The 22,313-nt window shown below is 35.7% G+C and overlaps 2 protein-coding genes and 1 long non-coding RNA gene across 8 annotated transcripts; 2 read left to right on the forward strand and 1 right to left on the reverse strand.

The window, feature by feature from the left end:
* The first annotated feature begins 168 nt into the window (after positions 1–168).
* LOC122032196 (uncharacterized protein At1g32220, chloroplastic-like) lies at positions 169–6,314 on the forward strand. Of its 2 annotated transcripts, none has more exons than XM_042591455.1 (10): positions 169–324; positions 564–669; positions 760–848; positions 1,816–1,871; positions 1,940–1,995; positions 3,099–3,192; positions 4,455–4,534; positions 5,421–5,463; positions 5,737–5,828; positions 5,903–6,314. In XM_042591455.1, exons 1-10 carry the CDS (start codon positions 287–289, stop codon positions 6,074–6,076), a joined length of 828 nt encoding a protein of 275 aa, XP_042447389.1. In that variant the 5' UTR covers positions 169–286; the 3' UTR covers positions 6,077–6,314. The 2 variants fall into 2 exon arrangements, with proteins under 2 accessions (XP_042447389.1, XP_042447391.1); XM_042591457.1 differs by having other exon boundaries at positions 582–669.
* A 7,908-nt stretch (positions 6,315–14,222) lies between these two features.
* On the forward strand, positions 14,223–17,702 carry LOC122032195 (transcription factor bHLH49-like). Of its 5 annotated transcripts, none has more exons than XM_042591452.1 (8): positions 14,223–14,676; positions 15,037–15,756; positions 15,871–16,077; positions 16,178–16,243; positions 16,328–16,396; positions 16,484–16,561; positions 16,664–16,852; positions 17,240–17,702. In XM_042591452.1, exons 2-8 carry the CDS (start codon positions 15,106–15,108, stop codon positions 17,348–17,350), a joined length of 1,371 nt encoding a protein of 456 aa, XP_042447386.1. In that variant the 5' UTR covers positions 14,223–14,676; positions 15,037–15,105; the 3' UTR covers positions 17,351–17,702. The 5 variants fall into 5 exon arrangements, 3 of the variants coding, with proteins under 3 accessions (XP_042447386.1, XP_042447387.1, XP_042447388.1); XM_042591453.1 differs by having other exon boundaries at positions 15,061–15,756; XR_006125988.1 differs by lacking the exon at positions 14,223–14,676 and having other exon boundaries at positions 15,026–15,756; positions 16,657–16,852.
* LOC122032200 lies at positions 14,961–21,055 on the reverse strand. Its single transcript, XR_006125990.1, has 11 exons — positions 20,720–21,055; positions 20,512–20,618; positions 19,599–19,823; positions 19,397–19,510; positions 19,047–19,328; positions 17,999–18,965; positions 16,710–16,769; positions 16,407–16,547; positions 16,230–16,321; positions 15,102–16,140; positions 14,961–15,026 (listed from the first exon to the last, which is right to left on the reverse strand). It is a non-coding gene; the product is annotated as an uncharacterized LOC122032200 (long non-coding RNA).
* Positions 21,056–22,313: the final 1,258 nt, after the last annotated feature.

Raw genomic sequence — 22,313 nt, forward strand, 5'->3', positions numbered from 1 at the left:
CGCCCTAGAAGAGGCTTTGCTGACCCACCGTCACGTGCTAAACATGTGACCAGAAATTATAATTATTGGAATTTAATAATCCAACATAATTATGAAAAATGACGTCATTATTATTATTATTATTATTATTATTATTATTTTCATTTCACCGCCGGTCAACAACGGGAACTGACTCTCTCACTGGCTCGCTTCTAGAAGGTGAAGGATCCCGTCTATAAAAGGGAGTGCGATCCACACTTCCTCTTGAACTCCGAGAAGAAGAAGGATCAGATCTAGGGTTCCGGCGATGAGCTCCGTTGTCTCGCGTTCAGCCACTCGATCCCTGTAAGCTCCCCCACCCCGTTTCTTTACACGCCCAATTTACGATCGATTATCGGCAAAGCGCGACCTAGTTTTTGATCTTCCATTTGGAGTGTGATATTTGGGAAAGGATGCAAGGATTTAAGGAAGTGTCTTCGTGATTGTTCTTTTGTATGATAGTTAATTTTGTTTTGAACCGATGCAAACTTGTTTCCTTAATTAATTAATTTATTATTATTCTTCTTTATGAATTTGTAAAACAGTCGTGCTGGTCTCTCCAGATATGGAAGATCATTGTCAAGCGAATCAAATCGGTTAGATGAGCCTCTGAAAGCTGAGGGAGCAGAAAGTGCGCGATCATCTACGAAGGTGTTGTTGGATTTCACGCTCAGACGAGCTTTTTGCTACTTTCCCCCCATTTTTTCCCCTCCCCTCCTGATATTATGTGTGTCGTAACAGTTACTTGTACTGGGTGGCAATGGTTTTGTTGGATCACATGTCTGCAAAGAGGCGTTGGCGCAAGGATTATCTGTTTCTAGTCTCAGCAGGTGGTTTCTTTGATGCATGCTATGACCATTTGGTTTGCCTTTGCTTAATGGGTAACTTGTCTATACTGCAAAACATACTCACGCTGTTTTAAAATATTGTCATTATTCTACAATGTGATCGTTTTCATTGCATGAAGAGTGTCGAGGTTTTTTCAAAATGGCTAAGTGACTGGGTGGCCCATTTTTTTTCTTTAGGAGCAGTGTTAAAACTAAAAGTTCATCTGGTCAGCTATCTTGTTTTGTGCATATTCTCTGACATAAAGTGATGTCCTTTTTTTATAATTATTTACCGATGAACACTCATTGATTTAATATTCAGTAATATATTTGCAACTTTTGCCCATATTGAACTGTTATCTAAGAATCTTTTGAAAACTTAGTGTGTGTTTGAATGGAGGAACAAGATGGAAGAGGGGAGTGCGGAAGAGGTTGAAAAGGGTTTAACCTTTGTTTGGAAGTCTTAATAAGGGATAGGCAAGGTTTGCACATTCCTTTTTCCTCCAAACTTAATTCTTGCCAAACTGGAACTGAGGATAAAAAGGGAAAATAGAGAAAGTAATGAGAATTATTATTTTATTAGGTTACTTGTACATCTTTCTCTACGAGTTAAATAATGAAAAATTCGCTCTCTCCCTTATTTGTCTGGATAATAGCTTCCAAACAAGGGGTACTCTCAATTCCTATCCATTGCTCTCACTGTCTCCCCTTTCTTTCTCAAGAACTGCCCAAACACACCCTGAAGGTAAATTCTGGATGTTCTTCTATTTCTTCTGGAAGCATTGGGTTAAGAAATTGGTCTTTCTGCATGCTGTGTCCTTCAAACTTATAAATGCTTGCTCATTTGAAAGTTTGAGCTGCTTATAGCTTGGATATGCTTTTTAATTAAGATGTGTAGCCCATGTTGCTCCAAATTTATCTGAGAATGAATGAACATTATGCTCGCTTTAACACTCGATCTCATAGTCAGGTCTGGAAGGCCATCAATACGTGAATCCTGGGCTGATAAAGTCGAGTGGTACAGAGGTTAGAAAAAGAAAAAAGAAACCTCTTATATAGTTCAACTCTCAAATAGTTATGTTTTTATTTGGCAGGGAACCTTCTTGAGCCTGAATCTTTGAAGGATGCTATGAATAATGCAAACGCTGTGGTATGTATTACTTGTATAATTCTTTGTTCCGCTGACTGGTTAAATTGCATTTGGCTGCTTGACACATTTTAAAATAATTTATTTCTACAATATCAAAGTTAGTTTATAAAAATTATCTATAAGAACACAAGAAGTGAAATAGAAGCTAGAGACTTGATTATACTATTGGATATGTACATTTGCTAAAGACTTGTGGTGAGATTATAGTTATACTACATAGATGTTGTAGAGCTGCTTACACCTTTAAGAAAGGGTGCCTGTCGTTGATAAATTTTACATACTAGACTTTCACATTTTTGTGCAAATCATTTTTGCATCATCTGGTTGAATGTTTCCAGAAAGGGTCCTTTCAGCAATTTCTGTATAATCTGTTCTTTCTCCCCTATGTTATTCATACAATAAATAGGACAAGAATCCAATATAGGTGTGGATCCAAGTGCTTGACATTGCTATGTCTAAAAATTTTGTATGTGATCAATAGAGATATAGGTTGTCCAATGAGAGTTACAGAGTCCAAGTGTTGGTATCCAACACAAGTATGTAGGAGGTGGATGAAGAATCCAAGTACCAAAGCTCTTCTTTGTGCACTGATAGACATGAGGGTGTGCCTGTGCTGGTATTTCCACTACACCTCATAATCGTTGTATTATAAAAACAAATTTTCCTCCGAGATTGTTTTAGAAATGTTTGAAATTTTGTTTTATTGACTTCCTTGATATATGAAAATCTAAATACATGTTAAATTGCTGATGTCTCTGTCCAGATTGTCCAAATGGTAGTTTTGTTTTACCCTCTCTGAGAATCTTTTTTTGTCTTTTTTTTGTACTGTTGTGGCATTCAATAGTAGATTTGAACATAATTTCTTCAGTTAAAGCAGGCAAAGGTCAGTAGTTGTTCTTTTAATATTCAAATTGAGTTAAATAGAGGCATTCATCTGTAAATAATCAGATATCTTCAATTTAAGTAGGCCAACGTTAATAGTTTGTTTCTTTTAATATTCAAACTGTGATAAATAGAGAAATTTGTCTCTAAATAACTGGATATCTATTCTCCATCAGTTGATGGATTCCTATAAGCTGTGATCTGAGGATCAATTTTCACAGGTGTCTTGTGTTGGAGGCTTTGGATCCCCTTCCCATATGCGGACACTCAATGGGACTGCAAATGTCAATGCTGTACGAGTTGCTTCGGAGCAAGGTTTACATCTTTCTCTTGGGTCTTTATTCTTAGGATTCAGATTTTTGGTTTTAGTTTCTGATAATGCATTTTACTACCTAATTGTCATACATTTGGGACCTAATGTCTGCTGAATCCTCTTAGGATATAGCAGGACGTTGAGGCAGGTATGAATGGTATAATTGCTAACATGGCAATGATTATTCTTGATAAAATAAGAATTTCCTTTTATTTCTAGAATAATCAGTTATTATTTCTATTGTCTAATATATATCGCACATTAAAGGGAATCTTAAAATCCCATTCAGAGCTATGTATGAATCTCAGGGTCAGTCGTGTCGTTGATATAATCCTTTTACATGACACACTTCCACCCAATTTTGTAGTTTTGGGGTTAAACTAAACAAGTTTAGGAGTCTCAACCTGTTAATGACCCATTTATATAAGTTAGAAATATATAATCTAATATATAAATTGTAAATATATAATTTAATAACATATAAATTGTAGAATATACTCCAATGGCCTATGTTTTTTAGGTTTGTGTATAATTATCTAAAATAGTATGTCGTCTTCATTCAAAATTTATTTGAGTTTGTTAAGTGGGTTATATCGTCTTACAGGTTGATGACCCATTTAATTAAGCGGGTCATGTCACTCGATTTGTTTATGACATCTGACCCATTTATAAATGTCTGTGTTAAATGTGTTATGGATCAATGAGATGAGAACCATTGATGGCACACCAACTTCAATTGTCACTACTAGGTGCCTATGTCGACTCTAGCTGTAGCGATAGCAAGGAAAAAGATAAGAACATTGGATAAGAAGCCACTTGGTCGATATCAATGTTGCTTAGGCATTAGAGGAAAGCAACTTCTCCGTGCCCATGTTGGTGGTTTTGATTTCTTGATGCAATTCCTTTTGTTGGCCGACAAGTTGGACGACATGTTTCACCCATGCTAAGTGGCACAAAGCAATTTTCAAAAGTATGCATACAACTACTATTTCAGTCTATCATGCGATTTTGTTGATTCTTCTTTACTCTACACGATAATATGATCTCGACCTATGTTACTAGAACTTTCATACGTATGTATGTATGTAGTTAATGAGAGGATACAATTTAACTAGTAATTAAAGGAAAACAAGAAATGATACGATGCACAAGTTGCTCTATTCTCAGTTCTAGCCTAATTTACCGGACACTATTTGACATTTGACGCCATGATGGCATTTTATTTTCCTTGTGATCTCACTGTTTTCTTGGTTCTTATGAGCAGGTGTACAAAGATTTGCTTATGTATCGGCAGCTTCTTTTGGTGTCATAGATTACTTTCTACAAGGATATTACGATGGACAGGTTTGTTTCTCTTGAACTCTTCTTCTCTGTCGCTCCTCTTCAACACTAAGACAAACCATAGACTACAATGAGATTTATCTTCACATGGTGGATCAATGCCCTTCTAGTCGAAGTTCAATCGTGTAGTAATTTGAGAGTCGGACAGGACATCCCGGTGCATGAAACTCTTGTTATACGGGTTCCGGGAAAGATCCATTGTACGTAGCCTTACCCTGCTTTTCTATAAGCGATTATTTTCAGAATTCGAATCCGTGATCTTTTGGTCCCAAAGCAACAATTTTATCATTGCGCCAAAGCTCCCCTTCAACTTATAATATTAGTTATGCTAATTTATCATTTTTAAGAATTTCAAAATATACTTAAAATTGTAGACTTATTGTTGAGGTTAAATTTAAATGTTGCAATAACATAGATGCCATTGTGTATAGATAGTTTAGTGGCAAATATAGTCCCAAAACCAAAATATGCAATGTGATAAGATAAGTCATGATTGAGTCTCATTTTCTTCTCATTGGATTAAATTAATTAAGAAAATTGATTGTGACTGAAATCTATATTTAATCACATACATTAAGTAGTTAAACTTCAATTGTTTGTTTATAAAATAATTAGATTAAAAATTTATATGTAACTGAAGTTGTTTGATCTATGAACTTATTAATGAAGTTTAATTGTTTTCTTGATTATATTCATTTCAGAAAGTAAATTTATTGACAACATATATTGTAAATGATTAACAATATACTGATTAATTATAATATTATAAAGATGGATCCGTTCAAAGTTCAAGACCTTGTTGGCGTATTAGACAGACAATTATAGTTTTAAAAAAGGTTTAAATAATTAATATATTATATTTTATGAGCTTTGGTTCTTTATGACGCAGAAAGCCACTGAAGCAGAAATATCGGCCAAGTTTCCCAATGCAGGTCAGTCTTCCTATTTAACTTGTGACTAGAATTCTTACAATGTTCTACAAATGCCCATAATAAAAGAGTAATCTTCCGACAAAATGAATTTGTTGTATGTAGTCCTACTCTACATTGTTAGAAACAACATTGTTAGAGGTTGTTTATGTGACTCGAATTTCTGATCATAAGGTCATGCAGTAACAATTTTATCATTGCATCAAAGCTCGCTTTCTATAAATGCCCATAATATAGCCATAAAAATCTTTAATTTATTATTATTATTATTTGCAGGAGTAATTCTAAGACCAGGTTATATCTATGGCACGAAACGATATGGGAGTATCAAGATTCCTTTAGGCCTAATTTTTGCCCCTTTTGAACTGGTAAACCCTAAAACACTTGTGATGGCAGAGCCACTGAAAGTTGGAAATGACATGTATAGTTATGTGCTCCTCAGGTTCTTCAGTATACCGAGCCACTTCATCGGATCCCGCTCATAGGTCCTGTCTTCACACCGCCAGTTAACGTTGCCAAAGTTGCCAAGGTCATAGTGAGAGGCGCCACCGATCCAGCATTTTCGCCGGCCGAAGTAGATGTCTATAGCATCATTCGTTTGGGCAAACAATTGTGAGGTGTGTTTCGGAATGTTTATGGAGGAATAATTAGTTTTATTATTAAGAATTGTTATCCTTCCACGTAAAAGGTATAACTAGTGAAAAGTTCATGGGGGTGAAGAGTTGTTAATTAGTTTTGTGATGTAGAAATTAAAGCTTTTAGGTTACAATAAGTCGGACATGGTCTTTGAATGTAATTTGGAAACCTTTTATATGGTGCTTTCAGTCCTCAATAATTATTTTATTCCTAATTAATTTTCATGCATAGATTATTAGTGTTTATGAGTTTTGACACAATCGAGTGTATTTTCTGTTGTTGAATCATGTTAGGGGACTTAGTGAACACTGACACCATCCTCAAATATTTTTGAGACATTGATCCGTGGCTCTATTTAAATAAAATATTTAGTTGATTAGAAGGTGGTCTATCTATTATAATAGAGTATTAATTCCTGATAAAAGTATATTTTTAAAGAAAAATTTTTGATGGGTTATAAATTGACCTATGATTTATTTTTTTTATATAATTTGAGAATAGTCTAATAGAGTATTAATTCATCGTAAAGGTGTATTTTTAGAAAAAAAATTTTGATCGATTATAAATTGACTTATGATTTTTTTTTATATATAATTTGAAAACGGACTATGAGAGATATCTATATAATTATCGTTTATTATAATGAGACTTATTAATTATTGGTAAGTGTTTTTTAGATTTACAGTAGGTATTTGAGAATTAATTAAGTTATAAGATTTGAATAAACTATTATTAACTAAAAGCAAAGCTTTAGGTCCTCTTTAATCAAAGAAGATAAAAAAACTCACGTGGAAAAGCATGAAGTTTTTTCCCCTTCAATTTACCTATGAAAAGGGAAGACGGATCTGAATTCTACGTATGTTATTTTATTAATTTTTTATAGTTTTGAATTTATTAAAAAATGTATGTTATTTTATTATTCATTAAAGGAAGTAGCTTTTTACCGTGCTCTTTACAATTTATCCTATGATAAATTTGATTGTTTTTTTTTAATTTTCTTTTTATTTTTCTCTTTCCACTTTTCTCCTATGCAAATAACATCTATTCTTTTTCTTCTCCTTTTTATTCTTTCCTCTTTTTTACACGCTTATTCTTCTTAAAAATATTTTAACATCTCCGAAAAGACCAAAATTAAAAGACCAAAATTCACTGATGAATCTAGAAAATTTCAATTACACCTATATCAGTTCTTATGAATTTCTGAGATTACAAGGAGTTCAAATATACTATCTATTATTTATTTTGACTTCTCGGGATGTTAAAATATAATAAAGAAGAATCGTCAATTCTCCACCTTAGGCCTGATATGGAATCATATCAAACCCAACGTGGGGCAGGCTCATGATGGACCTGATATGATTCTATATCAAACCCAATATGGAGAATTTTGACGATTTTTCCTTTATTATAGTTTAATACCTCTATGAAGCCGAAATAAACAATGAATAGTGTATTTGAAAACCCTAAACCTCAAAAATCCACACGAACTAAAATGAGTCCAATCGGAGCTCTCTAGATCCATCAGTGCACGTTGGGCCTATATAATCTCATATTAGGTCCAATGTGAAAAATTTTGATATTTTTTCTTATTATATTTTAACATACTCGATAAGTCAAAATAAACAATGGATAACATATTAAAATTCTTTGCAACCTCAAAAATTCATAGGAACTGAAATAGGCGCAATCGGAACTCTCTAGGTTCATCAGTGAATTTTGGTCAAAATTCACTGATGAATTTAGAGAGCTCCGATTGCACCCATTTTGGATTTCTAGGGGTACAAGAAATTCTAATATGCTATCTATTATATATTAAAATATTTTTAGAAGAATCGGCGTGTAAAAGAGATGAAAGAGAATAGATGTATGCATAAGAGGAGAGAGAAATGATAGATAAAATAAAAAAATAGTCAAATTTATCGAGGATAAATTGGGAACAACACTATAAAAAGATATTATAAATTGGGAAGAGCACTATATAAAAAAATATATTTTTGATAGATTATAAATTAGGAAGAGCACTATAAAATAATCTTGTTTTTAAGGATGGAAAGCAACTTTCTTTCAGTACAGCTGCAATCGTGAGGTCACCTCGGTCGGTTGCCTATAGCGTAGCCAGTGTTGGGCTGCCTGCCCAGCAATTTCAGTCTAGCCCAGTAATTTTATCATTTACCCCATGAAAATAAGGCATCAGTGTTCGGCTTCGAATGCAGCCCAACAATTTCAGTCATGTACAGGCTAGCAATTTCATTATTTTTATCATGAAAATAAGGAGTCAGTGTTAGTCTGCACTGGGCCCAGTGCAGCCCAGCAATTTCATCATTTTCAGCATAAAAATAAAGAGTTCATCGGATAATCATGATGGCAAAGCAAATCTGTTCGTCCTCAGCGTTCCACCAACTCATCCCAAAATTAACATAGAAAAAAATAATTCACAAATAACTATTAATTTTTGAAATAATGACTAACATATAAGGGAGATATTTAATTTTTTCTAATGTTGAGGCTCCATTGATCTCCTATTTCTTTTTCACCGGCTGGTGTTCACGGATTCCAAATGCCCTGTGCTCTTTTCGACACAAATGTTTGTAATTTAGCCCAGGCCAGTTAAAAATCGGCTATGCCACTTGCATAGCCGCGGGTGGCAGATCCATCCACGCTTCAATGTTTTTCTTCCCCCGTTATTTATTTTTTAAAAAATTCTTTTCTTTCTCTAGAGTTTTTTTTCCTTCTCTCTTATCTTTCCCTGACTTTTCCTTGTAATTTTTGTCCATCTTAAATTCTTTTTCTCCCTGAATCCCTCCTACAGAGTAAACAAGCGTTGTTAGTTTTTTTTTCTATTTATTAACGATAAGGAATTTTGACACCATATTTGGATGTGAGATAAATCTTAACCTTTGACTAAATGCCCTTCAAATCTAGCGCTTTAATGTTGTATCCCTCATTAGAGAGGGAGTGACAAAGTTACTCTTTTTAATAGTGTTGTTAACCTTTGGTCAAAAACTATTTGAAACTAGCATGCTTACTCCTAGAGCAAGCAATTGTTGCCTCAGGGTCATGATGTGATGATAAAAGATGGAACAGATTCCCTAAATAATGAGGATTAAAATCTTACTCAGATTACATTACATCTTGAAAGTTTAAAAAATTTATGATATTAGGTCATCCTCTATGATTAATCTATATTTTCTAATTTATCCTAATTTTCATATGATCCAATAGTCACTTTCAAAATTAATGGAAGAGTAAGAATGGGATATCTAAATTAAAAATAAAGAAGCAATTATTGATGTAAAGCCTCATTAATGCTCTGATTAGACACTCGCCAAACTCCTCCATGATTGAGAATGATTAATTGCATCCCTTCCGCACAACCCTAACATGTCTCATGTGATCATGACCACTCATTAGTTCAAAACTCTTCCCTTGGATTCTTCATTGTAAAAGATATCATATCACCGAATCTTAGTTAGCTAGTGTCTACATCACTTTAGGGATGACAGCACTTAATGTTCAATTTAAGGGAAGGACCTCTTCAGCCTTTCACTTGGAAAGATAGATCCTTTCACACAAAAGGCAAAAGGAAACCAACCAAACATTGAGGACATCTTTGCAAGCTCCCACAATTTTTGCTTGGATGAAAAGAATTCCGGATGGAACATTATGTAGTAAGAGTAAAGTGGATATAGTGTTAGGGGTTGCAGATGGTTGGTTCTATTCGGAGCACCGTGAATGATCATCACTCACTAGGACAAGCTTCCATTATTTTGTCAGCGATTAGGATTTTAAACTTGTGTCGACATGAATGTAACTTGCAAACTAAGAGTTTTAAACATGTGTTTTCATGTTGAAATTTGATAAAGAGATCATAATGTCAACATCTATCCACAAGTTACAACTTGTTCGATTTCATGCATATGGCTCAAGGGTATAGTCTGACAAATTAAATGGTTGGGAGGTGAAAGAGAATTGGGGAAAGGCAATTGAGGTTAGCATTCAATTCTCTTATCATAAAACTAATTTCTTGTCCTTCCAATTTAATCTGAACCATTATATTAGAGATGTTATATGTCCATCGTATATACTATACCTGGGACATCTAACAGTGATATGTGCCCTTTGCATTGTGTCCATTAATCTTTGGTTTATCAAATTTTTATTTATTTATTTTATATTTTTAATTGGCATAATATATCTAACTTAACTAATTCTATGGATGACAAGCTCGGTCCTATGAAAATTTTTCATAAAAATTTCTCTATTAATTTAGTAAAGTTAGATTCCAAATTTTTTTTAACATTGGAGATATTACTTCCCTTAAGTATTAATATCATCATCTCATGATAAAATACAAATAAATAAATTATAAAGATATTTTTTTCTTAATACAATTCAGTGCCCTTTATATAATATATCTGCAGAAAATTTTTATCATTGGTGTACACTTTGGTTGCTTTCTACTATTTCAATGCTAGCAGGGCTATTCAGATTGACATTGACACATTGACATTGACAGAGAACTAATAATTTAATCGGTTTTGATTGTGATTTGAGTTGCCTCTCCCGACTAGGGTTTCAAGCCGATCTCATCGGGATATGAGGTTGGCATGAGAAGGAAAGCTGAGAATAAGCTAATTCAAAGTGATTTTGAAATATTAAGAGTAAAGATTTCTCTTGCTGGAGGTCCACACTATTCGATTATCCAAACTAATAGAATCCAGCTTCCTATTCCTAATAGCTTCACTCCCTCACCAGTTGACGTGCCCCTACGAGTTCCACTCGTACACACTTGATTTGGGGTTGTTCATGTTATCTTCTATTATTCTCAGGGGGAAATTAAAAGGATATTCTAGATTTTATAAATTATCAAAAATTAGAAGGATAATTTTAAAAAATAAATAAATGGATATTCTTCCTGTAATTTTATCTCAAAATTATCCCTTATCCAACATTATTGTAAAGAAATTATTCATTAGTTATTATAAGTATTGACGATGAATTTAGAATTTATATCGTATAGAAATTATTCATTAATTGTTACAACATAAAAAAGATATTTAGTTATTGCTATATGTTTAGTGAGAATTTAGGATATTTGAATACTATTATATCAAAATAATTTTTACAACTATTTTAAAATTATTTATATAAAATTTAAATAATTTTAACTAAATTAGTAAATAATATTTTGATAAATATATTAGTGTTCAGATATTCAATATTCTAAATTCTCAAGTCTAAACTCATACTAAATATGTTATATCAACTACTGAATAGTTTTTATATATTAATAGCTACTGGATAGCTTCTATACAGTATAAATCTTAAAGTCTAAACTCACCGTAAATACATTGTAGCAGCTACCTAGTAGCTTCTACATATTGTAGCACCTACTGATAGCTTGTGTTGGTACAGTAAGGACTAATGGTTAAACTCAAATTTTGATAAATGATAAATGATAAATGAATTAAAGTTATGTGTTATGTTTGTTTAACCTCTTTACCGAGTGTATAGGAATTAACGAATTTAGAGAACTTGACACCAAGTTAAAACTCAGTTAGATCTGAGGACTTGATAACTAGTATCCAGATAGGTCAAGGAGTGACCCGATATCTAGCGGGAAGTTCAACTAGATTTGCTGAACCTAATAGTTGGCCGAAGTCCAGTTGGGTCTACGGACCTGACACATGACGGAAATACTTGGTGGGTCAAAAGGTAAATCAATTGACTGGAAATGGTAAGTGAGGTAAGTCAATAGAGGAGAGAAATCCAGTGAGGAGAAGTTCCGGAGGGACTATAGGCACGGTCCAACTTAGAGTCATTTGGGAAGTCTAAACTGAGACCATGACTAGATCCTAGTCTTGGGAAGACAGAATCTAAATTATAAATTGATCATATTTTTAATGTGCTAACTCTGTTTTATAGGGTAATTTCTATTACTTGGGCTAACGTGTTTTACAGGGAATCAAAGTTGCAAAGTGGCTGAAAAAGAAGCTCCAGGTGCCCGGACATAGTCCAAGCCCCCAGAGTTACTCCAAGCCTCCGGAAAGGGGTCGAACGGGCAACTAGTCGTGCTGAGATGACGCACGTTGATTGCCAACATACATCACAGTCCAGGCGCTCGGATAGGTCCAAGCGCCCAGACAAGTCCAGGTACCCGAAGATTGATAACTTTTTAGAGATAGAGTTTCAATCAGGTGCAACCGCGTTAGCACTCCAGGGGCCCGGGGGTGGTCCGGGCGCTCGAAGGAGATAAGTCAGGCAAGTCCCAAACCTCGTTGGAGGCGCCCGAGGATAGTTCGAGCGCTCGAAATGGCCTATAAAATGGACTTTAAACAAAAGCTTCAAGACATCACTAGCTCCGATTTTCATACTCGTACGCTGCTTCGAGAAAACTCCGACGACATCGAAAGACTACTCCGACAATCAACGCTCAAGCAATTACTTTTTCTGTTGTCGGTATTTTTATTTAACAAATCTTGTACTTAAATTTTATAAAGATTGTTAAACTGATAATGATTGTCCAATGAAAGCACTCCATGAGTACGGGTCTTAGAGTTGAAGTCATTGAAGGTTCCGAATCAAGTAAAAAGGATTATGTTAGTGATTAGGGGTGGGATCGGGTCGGGAACTGTCCCATAACTCCCTTACCCAATACCCGTCCCGATAAGAATTGGGATTTTTTTTCCCTCCCGATCCCGTACCCGAAAAGTGTCGGGACCCTAATGTTCGGGATCCCGAATATTCGGGATCGGGTAGGGACCCGTAAGAATATCCCGAAAAATATTTTTTAAAAAAAAATCTATGAAGACTCAAACAATTTTTTAGTACAATACAAATAAATTAAAATGATTTTGTGGTACATAACCATTAAAAACTAAAATATCTTCCTAGGACATCATAAATATATTAAAACTAATAAAAAAACTAAAACTACTACTTAGTTTATACTTTATACCTAATACAAGAAAATCTAAAAATAAAAGTTATCATGTCAATCATTGTATCAATAATAAATTGATGATATGGTGACCTTAGTCCTTAGAAATGCTTGGATTCAATCTACAGAAAAAAGATCACAAAAATTATTCTTTATATCATTTTATCAGTTTTCATATGCTAAAATAAACTAACTGACAATCTTCTACACACATTGCTAATAAATTATTTAGAAACAAAATTATGATAAAGTATGAGAAAAATGGAGATACAAAAAAAAAAAATAAACATAATGGTTAGATGCTTAAAATATAAAAAATAATATTTTTAATATAAAAAATAATATTATAATATAATCGGGTCGGGACGGGATTCCTGCTGGGAGAAAAAAAATTTCCTGATCCCTTTCCCGATAGTGATCGGGACGAGAAAAATCCCGAACCTTCGGGTCGGAAAAATGTCGGGTTGGGAAATTTTCGGGTCGGAGATGGGATGGGATTCGAGAAGGGTCGGGATTTTCGAGATTTTTTCCAACCCTATTAGTGATTGTGTGTTCTCGTTTTTTTCTTTTTTGCTGTATTGTTCTAACTTGTTATCCTGGAAAAAGCAACGAATACTATTTAACCTCCTAACATCTTTTCGATCATATAATTTGTATACGGTATAAATCTTAAATTCTAAATTATAAATTCATTTGCACCGATTACTAAATAACTTTTGTACGTTGTCAAAGTTACCCGATAAATGTTACACGTTATAAAAGTCACTCGATAGCTTCTACAATAACAATGAGTTAAAAGATAATTTCAGGATAAAATCACGAGGAAGAATTAAAAAAAAAAACGTTCAGTTAATATTTCTCTTTGGGAGGTCCTATTAATTTTAACCCTTATTCTAATTCCATTCAACTCCATGTCCAGTTTAAAAAAAGGATTGTATTCGATCGTCGGGCAAGATTAAAATATAAGTAAATATTATATGTGAATACATTATTATCATTGTTATGACCTACAATTTCTACTATAATTTTTCCTACCCAACCTCCATTGACTATTCTATGTCCTTAGATTAAGACCAGATTTATAGAACAATTTGATAATAATAAGACTCAAGAGGTATTTTAAGAACCTGTGAAATGTGAAGGTGCATTTTGAAAATTATCCTAAAAAACTACTAAAAGAACCAGAGCAGGCGATTAAAAAAGGGCACCTTCTTTTGCTTGGAAATTAAGAAGACGGTGGCCATGGCGCACTGTGCTGCTCTCCCCCCTTTCTTCACTCCCTCCGATATCGCCTCGCCCTCGCCCTCGCCCTCGCCCTCGGCGGTGCTCAGCCGATGATTCAGCCTCCCTTCTCTCGGTCCCTGCTGCCGGAGTGGCTTCGAGGTGCAAATGCAGCGATCGCCTCTCCCCATCTCCGCCACCTCCATTGTTGCTCCTGAATCTCCCTCGCTGCGATATTAGGGTTCGAGCACAGAAGAAGACAGGAGGGTTGGAGCGAGCTCACCTTCGTCCCCAAGCTGTTTTGGAGGGCAAAGGCCGCTTATTCGCCGGAGGCGGAGCGATTGGAGGCGCGGGAATATCGCGAGCGGGCGTCTTCGCTTTCCGTTTTCCTGGTTCGGTGAATTCGTGTGGGGAAAAAGGTGCAATCTCTGTCTTCTCGATTTCTTCTTCTACCTTGTCGTCTCTGTCCGTTTCTCGAGCCTTTTCTTTCTCTGCTATTTCCCGAAACCTAGGAAGATTGCTCATTTACTGCCATGCTTATCTTTGATTTGGCAGTACTATCTTTTGATGACAACTCCTAGAAAAAGCTATTGATTTCTGAAGAATCTTCGTTCTTAGGGTTTCTCTGGCCTTGTGCTTAATTGTTCATTTCAACGTAGTTGCTTTTCTGGACCGAAAGGGAGCACCTTCACCATTTTATGGCTATTTTTTTTTTCTCTTTTTCTCCTTTGTGTTAATTGTTCTTGAAGGTTGAGTCTTGATCTTTCTCCTGCAAAAAGGTAAGGCTAAATCGTTTGCAATAGGATGTTGAAAGATAGGCTGTAGAGAGAGGTTCGAAAGACACCGAAATGAAGGAGAACAAGTTTGTGTTGAATAGCCATGGAAATGGCTGTGAATGGCAATTCAACACCGCTGCAATGAGTCAGATGAGTCAATCGCCTTATCTTTCTGCTTCAATTGGGGAGGGCTTCAGTCCTGGTCATTGGAACCACTCTACTACTACTAGTACACTGAACTTGGGCCTCGGAGAAAGCTCAGCTACCGTCAACAGCATACCGGTCGGAAAACCAGTAGCAGTGTCACCGAGAGAGATGCTATTGTCGACTGCACCAAAATTACCTCACTTCCCTGTTGATTCGACTTTCATTGAGAGGGCAGCCAGGTTCTCATGCTTTGGCACTGGTAATTTTACGGGCATCAACTTCTTTGGCTCGTCTCCAGCAATGGCTTCATCGAACAACGAGGGCTTCGGGGCTCAGATTCAGAAAGATGATTTGAGTGAAAACAAAGCTGTCTTGCTGCCTGTTGATCATGAATCTTTTAATGGAAGCTCAATGAAGAAACAAGGAGACGGAAACTCTCAGATCAGTGTTTCAAATGGAGAATCACATGTGAATTTTCCTGAAGATGGCCCAGAAGGAAATACTGGTTCAACCGATGTTGCTTTAGATTCATCTTCTAGTGATCTTGGAGAAAATAAAAGGAGAAAAACCGCTCTGGTATATTAGTCACACTATCATTGCTATGCTAATCCTTTGCTTCTGTTGTTTTCTGCTGTTAGCAATTGATCAGTGGTGGCCCCTGACTCTCAAAGTTTCTGATTGCTTTTTAAGGATATCGACAAGGATCAGGTGCAAGGAAGCCTACAATTTTTGTCACAGACAACAACGGAGAACATACAGAATGAGCAAAAAGTAGAGATCAGTTCCAAACAAAGTGGAAAGAATGGGAAAGACAACTCAGAAGTAGCAAAGGAGGACTATGTTCATATTCGAGCACGGCGTGGACAAGCCACTAACAGTCACAGCCTTGCAGAAAGAGTAAGGCTCTAGTTATTCTGATGAATCTTTTGGAAGCTTTACCATGACACTCTTTTCCTTCACCTGCGAAAAGAGTTACATTTGAGTTGCATTGATGCAGGTAAGAAGGGAAAAAATAAGCGAAAGGATGAAGTGCCTTCAAGAACTCGTACCAGGTTGCAATAAGGTAGGTTGAAGAATCTTGAATTGACAATCATGAAAACTGGATTCTTTGTTTCAAAATCTGTCATGAAACTGTAACGATCTGTAGGTCACAGGAAAGGCGGTTATGCTGGATGAAATCATAAACTATGTTCAATCACTCCAAAGGCAAGTAGAGGTAAGCACACCCTATCGTATTTTCAATCACATGAACTTTGTTCTTTTGGGTGATACACTGAACTTTGTTCTTGTTTCTTTTGTCAAGTTTCTCTCCATGAAGCTTGCAGCTGTGAATCCGCAACTAGACTTCGGCGGAGAAGGGCTTCTTGCTAAAAATGTGAATGTGAACAATTTCTTTTACTCCATGAATAGCATTTCAGCAAAAGTGATTCATGAAGCATTTTGCTAACTTATAGAAGCTCTAAAACTTTTATAAAGGAAACAGCTTCTACATTCACATGGTGGTTCCTCATCGGCGACAAGATTCTCACCAGAGTTGATGTATCTGCAAGCATATCCATCTCAGCATACTCTGGTACACACTGGAATATCTGCAATGGCTAGCCAGTCAGACACATTTAGGAGAACCATAACTACTCAATCAACAAGTGGTTATAAAGAGTCTTCGATGCAGGTACACCAACTCATCTAGTCTATACTAATACCCTACTGGAGATGCTAAGATGAACTATAAGAAATCTTATCAAATTTAAGAATACCTCCCTTATCTGAGTGATTCTTCATCTAATGCATTGAAAAACCATGTTGAACTTGATTTTGACTACTTTAGTCATCAAGAAGGTGAATTATCTATCAATATGTGCTCGACATCCTCTCACCTCTGACTGCAAGTTAGTTTTTGGTGCATTTTTTTTCTGTGGTAAACATGTTAAGGATGTCAAACTTGTTCTGTAATCCCAAATCACATATCGAAATTGTGAATGCATTTTCTCTGCGGTTTTTTTTTTATCAGAGTTACCCTTTCAGATTCATGCAATTCGGATATTCTCTTTCTTTTCAGGTTCAGCAGATGCACATCCCTTGGAATGAAGAGCTCATCATGCAAATGGTATACAGCGCTAATCCTTCCAACCCGCACATGGATAGTAAAGCTGATGGCTTCGCCATATAAAAAGCCAAGTGGTTACATAGAAGTTCAAGTTCAATAAATTCCTTGTGCATATATTTCATCGCTTCCAAGCTGTTGTATGGCGTATATAGGATTCAGTGATCTGGATAAGAAAGAGGTAATAGGAGGAATGTGTACAAGTTCATCACCTCGAATCACCGTCACAGTTGAATCTCGACTATGTACGCATCTAAAGAGTGTTGTCCTCCTTGCTTCATGTTTATGGCATTGTGCGTGTGAAGGGTACCCCATGGAGAAAAATCCATGTCCTTCAACATGAAGTTTGCACTCTCTTTGTATTGACTCTTAGGAGCAGATGTTTAACTAATAAGAAAAACCAAATATCGAATGTGTAGATGACAATGTTGCGCTAACTGATTTTATTCTATTTTTCTTTTCTTCCCTCTTGAAAATCGAACTAGTTCTATAAAGTTAAACCATGAGCAAAGGCAAAGCTTATGAGCTTTAAAGTATGACAAGCCCTTCATCTAATCCAACCTCATTAGGGGCTTTAAGCCTACTAGTATTTCTAAATTCTATATATGCCTTTTAGCGATGTCAAATGGTTCAAGCAGTGATCTGATCACTGAATAAAAGTAGAAAAAAATGTGCTTGAGCTATTTGTTAGGGAAAAAAAAAGAACAATCTCACCTTCTTTATCTTCTTTTGGGTTCCATGGACTTGGTATTGCTCTATCATCTCTCAAGGGCTACAAAAGTGAGTCGAATATTATTATTTTATCATTTGGCACAATAACTAAACGCAAACTTGATATCAAATTGTAAAATCTATATAATTAAAATTCAAAATCCAATTGTAAGAGCAGGAATAACTGAACAAACACAAACAAGTGATGGCCCAAGTCAATTAACAACAAACCTATTTCTTGTTCCTTAACCAAAGGAAGGACAGAAAAAGGTATCAGTAAACAGGTTAAGGGGTGTTTTTGTAGGCAAATGCTGGTCATGGTGGTCCAGAGCCAACCACCAGCAGATCGTGGTCGGATCTCCTTTGGGCCCTCCTATGGGTCAATTTGTGCAAGACTCATCACGCTTCATTCCATCTGGAAGAATTATGGATGTTGTGGACCACTAACTCATCTGAAAAATGAGAATAATCATCCATTGTGCTGACCTGGAGGAATCAGATTCAGTATAGCCGTTTAGGCTCAAAATCAGATATATCGATTTAGATCCAACCATAACCTGTAGGAACATTCTATACCAACACAGTTTCACGAAAGTTCAACATATTTCCTCTACGATAGTATGACTTGCACTGCCAAGGAAGAGTTTGAAATCCAATGCAGAGTCTTACAAGTGATTTACCCATGGCGGTTAAAATGATTTATACGGTGATGGGTGGACCCCGAAGCATTAAAGTGAAGAAGATGAAGACAAGAATGACAACCTCACCAAATCCTAATCGTGCTTTAGCTGGAAAGGTTTATTGAGATTGATCTCCTCGAGTAACCATCTGACAAATTTTTTCAAGTCCAAACTTTCAGATTTGGAGCTACCCATAAAATGCCCACCAATTGCCGATGATAATCTATAGAAAAGCTGCATAACAGGAATAGCTCGAAAACCAGATGTTGTTTCCATCCAGCCATTAAGATCTATCAAATAACAAAGCAGCATATAATTCAAAGCAAGTTGGGAAGCAAAAATTGAAACAACTGTTTAATAAGATAAGCTACCAGTAAAATCTTCACTTTCATTTGTGTGGAAGACATGAAGATGATGGTTTTTGCACGCTTATCTCAGTAGGAATTGGTGTTAACTTGCATCACTCAACTCATCCATACAAAAACGTATCTCATTACCATCACCAGAAATTGAATCATTATCAATTGGAATAGCTGACACTGGGTGATCTATTGAATGCAGTGAAGGGAGCTGACCAGCATCAAGAACTTCATAACATGCTTCACACAAATCAAAATGTGGACAAATATTACAATGCCAACTGTTGAACAGCCCTACAACAATATTGAAAAGATGATATAGTAGAACCTCCATCAATCATAATTTGTGAATTTCCACTTACTTTATTTACATCAGAAGGAGCCTGTGTTGTTGCATGACTTTCTGCAGGACCATCAGAAGATATAATTGTCTGCTTTGGAAAGGGGACTTGAAGCAACCAAGATGATATAGCCAACTTGAATAAAAAAAAATAAAACTAGTCAGCTACACATAATTAGTTCAAATTTCTAAATAAAACAAGATGTATCTGAATCCAAACCTACTGGATGTCTGGACAGCTTCATAAGGTCAACGAAATTTCTTAAGTAATGCAACAGCAGGTGCAACAGACCCAGTTTGATTTCCATGCAAAGCCAGGTAGCATTCAGCATAGCCATAAATAAGTTCCACTGTAAGCATTATAATGCTGTTAATTGTCTGTGTTTCTGGTCGTTCCCAGTACAGAATTGCCCAGAGAACTTGAATCAATCCATCAATTACTTGTGGACCTGTTTAAATTAGTTGAAATAACTGGATAAAGTCACAACAAGAAATTTAGAACAGCTAAATGCAGTTAAAAATTCTATGAAATTAATAAGCTCCAGTATGCATTCGCATGCCTTTAGGCGTTTATGTCAATTGAGTTGCGGCTTAAACATAATTATTCCTTGTAGAGTAATGGCAAAACTAATGAATGAATTCCACCAAAAAGTAATCAACAACCTGTAAAAAAAAGTGCTGATGAAGGTAATATTTCTTTCAAATCAATGTTTTTGTCAACTCTAAGTGCATACAATGTACGCACTGTGAACGTACCATGACTTTAACCAAACAGTGCCAAGTTAGATCTTCGATGTAGTGCAACTTTCGGCACTGCATCCATCTGCTGATATAATGTTTTAGCTCTTTTTCAGATTGCCATAAGCGGAATGGGATATAATATTAGGAATAAAGATTATAGTAGAATACAATTTTTAGGTTCCAAGCAAGTTGATTAGATAAGGTAAAATATCAGAACTCTATAGCATTTACATCAAAAACAGATGCGCAGTTATGAGAAAAATAAGAGCGGCAGCAACCAAACCAAAGATGCCATAGAGGTTAAATCCAACAACGGAAGCTCTCTATTTAAGACACCAATTACCCCAAGGATGCTAACAAAAAAAAAAATGAAAGAACATTCGACACAACACGCACCTCCGAGATCAAATCGTCGCCATCAAACATCGATCGCACCGAGAAACTGATACCAAGCTCCATCGACCTCGCCACGATGGCCGACGCGACCAATCCCACCTGCTCAACTGCTCAAAATCCCCGAATCCACTGTGATTTCCACCGCACGAAAGAAAACAAAGACACAACAAGACCATCTGAACAAGAAAAAAGAAAAGGATGCCAGCACCGGAGCGCGGCGACGACGATGCGCGCGGCCGGGAGCACGGCCTCGATCTGCTCGCGCGTCCAGCCCTAGAACCCAAATATACCGTCGTCGGGGTCTTAGATTCCAGCATCTAGGACGGCGAGGAGGCGCTCGAGACCGGGCCTGACGGAGCCGGAGCGGAACCTCTGGGAGAGATCCCTCGGAGAGGCGCCGCCGTCCCCCTCCGCAAAGATCTAGAGGAGACTCGACATCTCTGCCATTGCGATCGATCAGTTCATGGAAGAGACGAGATCTGCAGAGCGAGGGTTTAACAGGAGAAATGATCGGCGACGAGAGGAGAAGCAAGAAAGGAACGATTTGAAGATCGGAGACTCGGAGGTCAGGTTATTATATAGCGTCGGTTCCATATGATACTACTAGTTGTTTTGGAACTATCTAAACCGTTGATAGAAGGAATCTCTTTGGTTGTTGAAATCGGACGGTAAGGATGGCTCTATTGGGGTTTTGCTAGACCCGTGCATTTGAGTTAGATCGTCGTATTATTTCAGCCTATTCACATGGATTGATTTTAAGCAAAGTAAAGAATTGGAAAAAAAAAAAAATATGCCCCAAGGTTTACAGTGTAATGTAAGGGTGATGTTTGAGAATTCTAATAGTAAGATAACGCAAGAATGATACTTGAACACCCCAGCTAGTAAGGTATTGTAACGGACTATTCCTAAATAAGAATTAATTTTATTTTTTATATCAGATATTAAATTGATAAAAATGATACTATATTTGATCTTAACCAAAAGATCGAGAAAAATATATTTTCTAACGTTATCAACCTAATGTATTTATAAAAAATTTTCTGTTCATAATATTATTAATCATAAGATGTGGGAGAGAACCATGACAACAGGGCCGACACAAGTTAGTTGAGGCTCTAGGCGAAAAAAGATTAGAACTTTGATATCGTTTTTAAAAAAATTTCTCACCCTTTTTTATTCGGACTTGAGATGAACAATAATGGATTTTTTTTAGTAATAGTATTTATAAAATAATAATAATAATAATAATAATAAGTCTCTACTAATTTATCAAAATAAAAAAAATAAAATTAAAGGAATAAAAATTTAATTTATATCTTGTAATTTTAATATAATGATATTTCAAAATTTAACTACAACTATAATAAATATTTTTAGATGTTGTGTTTAAATATTTTAATATTTTAATTTAATCATACACTGAGAAAATAATGAGATGTTGTGTTTAAATTTTAGGGTGCATTTGGTTCAAGTTATCATGTATAATTTTAGTTATGTGATTACTTGGTAATCACATAACCAAGATTATGGAGAATAAAACATAACTAAAGGGTATTTGGTTGATTGGTGTGGGAATGAGGGAATGGAATGATAGTAAAAAATAGTATTTGGATTGTGGGTTTGGGAATGATATTTTGAGAATGATTACTAGATTTATAGGAATCAAACAAACCCATATAACTTGATGGATTTAATTTACATTCCTATTCTCATTCCACCCTACTATCAAACACATACTTATAATCATTCCCATTATTTAACCAAACACCCCCTAAATGTTATATGTAATAAAAACTTGTTTA

The sequence above is a fragment of the Zingiber officinale genome, chromosome 11A (genome assembly GCF_018446385.1).
Source record: "Zingiber officinale cultivar Zhangliang chromosome 11A, Zo_v1.1, whole genome shotgun sequence".
Lineage (NCBI taxonomy): Eukaryota > Viridiplantae > Streptophyta > Magnoliopsida > Zingiberales > Zingiberaceae > Zingiber > Zingiber officinale.

What these genes read in the sequence shown, in the direction of transcription:
- LOC122032195 (XM_042591452.1), top strand. Translation starts at nt 15,106, where the DNA reads ATGAAGGAGAACAAGTTTGTGTTGAATAGCCATGGAAATGGCTGTGAA. An exon ending in TCGTACCAGGTTGCAATAAG is followed by an intron (nt 16,244 to 16,327) that starts GTAGGTTGAAGA and finishes AACGATCTGTAG; the next exon opens with GTCACAGGAAAGGCGGTTAT. An exon ending in CACTCCAAAGGCAAGTAGAG is followed by an intron (nt 16,397 to 16,483) that starts GTAAGCACACCC and finishes TCTTTTGTCAAG; the next exon opens with TTTCTCTCCATGAAGCTTGC.
- LOC122032196 (XM_042591455.1), top strand. Translation starts at nt 287, where the DNA reads ATGAGCTCCGTTGTCTCGCGTTCAGCCACTCGATCCCT. An exon ending in TAAAGTCGAGTGGTACAGAG is followed by an intron (nt 1,872 to 1,939) that starts GTTAGAAAAAGA and finishes TTTATTTGGCAG; the next exon opens with GGAACCTTCTTGAGCCTGAA. An exon ending in ACGAGTTGCTTCGGAGCAAG is followed by an intron (nt 3,193 to 4,454) that starts GTTTACATCTTT and finishes TCTTATGAGCAG; the next exon opens with GTGTACAAAGATTTGCTTAT.